Source organism: Galeopterus variegatus, unplaced genomic scaffold, assembly GCF_000696425.1.
Source record: "Galeopterus variegatus unplaced genomic scaffold, G_variegatus-3.0.2 Scaffold8807, whole genome shotgun sequence".
NCBI lineage: Eukaryota > Metazoa > Chordata > Mammalia > Dermoptera > Cynocephalidae > Galeopterus > Galeopterus variegatus.
Window position 1 is genome coordinate 140,799 of NW_007734918.1, and position 1,999 is coordinate 142,797.

The following is a 1,999-nucleotide window of genomic DNA, read 5'->3' on the forward strand; positions in this document are numbered from 1 at the left end:
CAAGCTTCCAGGTGATAAATGTGCATTAGGGAAAAGCCAAGGGAGTTTTGGAAAACAGAATAGAATGATGGGGGCAGGTCTTGATCTCTAGGAAAATGAGCAGTAGTTCTGATTTTCAGCTTGTGGCCCAATTTTTAGTTTGATGTCCTACAATGAAAAGGAAAATATAAACCCCTCTTCTCACCATGATTTGTAGGCTTGTAAGTCAAGCACAACTACCTAAAGTTCCCATTAGGAAAGCACTTTGGGAGAGATGTTTGAAAGAAAGGTCTTACTTATGGCAGGTTTGCAAATGTCGTATGTCATGATTTTTTTAAAACAAAACAAAACAAACAAAAAAAAACAAACAAAAAAATGTTGGTCTTGTATGATTCTAAAAACAGTCTTGCATAATATCCCAGTGCCAAATGGGGCCTACTCTACAATCCTGTATCATTTTGGCCCTGTCAAGTGGTGAATTCTACCTTTAGTAAAGACAGAGGAGCCGCCAGCCTAGAAGTGCGGAGATCTGGATTCTAGTCTTCTTCCAATAACTCATTATCTCTGCTTGAACAGTTCATTTGACTGGCTACACCTCTGTTTTCTCACCTGTGGAACAGGTATTCTGTGAAAGCTAAGGGAATATTATTATGTGTGTGAAGACCTACTATGACCGTAGTTACTTGGGCAGCAGTCAGCTCACACATTCTCTGGACTTTGGTTTTCTCTTGGTATCGTGTGGTGCTACCCAGATCTCTGATTTCCTTCCAACTCTGACATTTGCATGACTATAATTTCCTTCTGAAAACTTTTCCCAGACTGCAGTAAATGCTTCCTATTTGCATGAGAGCAAAGATGCCCCTTTGTCTTGAGTTATGGACCTTACAACCCCTACTCAGCTTCTAAAAATTCTTCATAGAGGAGATCAGAATGGTCCAGAGCTGAACTTCGGAGTGGCCCATCTGTACCCACTGACAACACACAGACACGCCTCCACACCGTCCACACGCTGACACACACATAAATGAAATTCGTGCACTACCTTCCCCAGGGCTAACCAGGAGACATTTACCTGAGTTCACTTGGACCAAACAAAGGAGAACAGCAAAAAGAAAGAGGACCTTCATGTTTTAAGGTTCCCTCAGACTTCCTTGCCCTCCTGTGCAGAAGCAAATATGATGAATGATGGAAGGAAGTGGGTGGAGAAGGCACAAAATGAAACATTTATAGGTTTTGGAGAACACTAATCAGGAACGAGCATTTTTATCTGCTCTACTGAGTAAGGCTGTGGGCAGAAGGTACTGGGTACTCTTCCCTTTCTGCCTAAAAATAGACAGGCTTCTTGGTATTCAGGAAAGCAGGGATTGACCAATAACTCAGTCTGTGGAGGCTGAAGGGGAAAGAGAACCAACGTCGAGAAGTGCTACTTAGAACCAGGTACTGTGCCAGGTTATGGAGACAGAGTTGTGTAAAGTCATGTTCTCTGTCTTTAAAAAGCTTTCAGCTGGCCAGTATCCACCACAGTTGCATATATGAACAGTCTGTGACCCAGCAATATCACTCCCAAGTGTACACCCAGCAGAAACACAGGCCCACGTGCACCGAGAGACATGTACAAGAAGGTTCATTGTAGCATCATTCATTATAGTTAACAGAACACATCCCGAATCGTGTATTGTGACAGTAATAAAACAAATAATGTATTCCCACACAGCAATAAAAACAGAAAAACAACAATTATAGATTTATACAACAACAGGGATGGACCTCACAAACATTATGATGAGAAGTGGAGGGGGGAGGCCATATACAACACGCTGTATTATTTCAAAAATTTGGCAAAACTTATCTATATATTAAAAATCAGGATATTGTCTACTTTGGGGGAAGAGGGCAGAGTCTCCTCTCATTTGACAAGGTTTTCCTTTCTTGAGGAGGTGGCAGTCTAGTAGGGGACAAAGGGAGCCCCTAGCACCACAGGCTGTGATGGCCTGAGCTGGGGCTTTGCAGGGCTGTGTGG

General features: G+C 42.6%; 1 protein-coding gene across 2 annotated transcripts in view; it reads right to left on the reverse strand.

Annotated features, from left to right (window-relative positions):
- The window catches only part of SPAG11B (sperm associated antigen 11B), a 28,797-nt gene that overhangs the window by 1,240 nt on the left and 25,558 nt on the right, over positions 1 to 1,999 (reverse strand). The window contains exon 1 of one of the 2 annotated variants that reach the window (XM_008593169.1): positions 1,052 to 1,157. The exons of the other annotated variant lie outside the window; for it this stretch is intronic. Within the exon in view, the coding sequence (XP_008591391.1) occupies positions 1,052 to 1,106 (55 nt within the window). The 5' untranslated portion in view covers positions 1,107 to 1,157. Of the gene's footprint in view, positions 1 to 1,051; positions 1,158 to 1,999 lie in introns of those variants that run through there. 2 annotated transcript variants of the gene reach the window in all.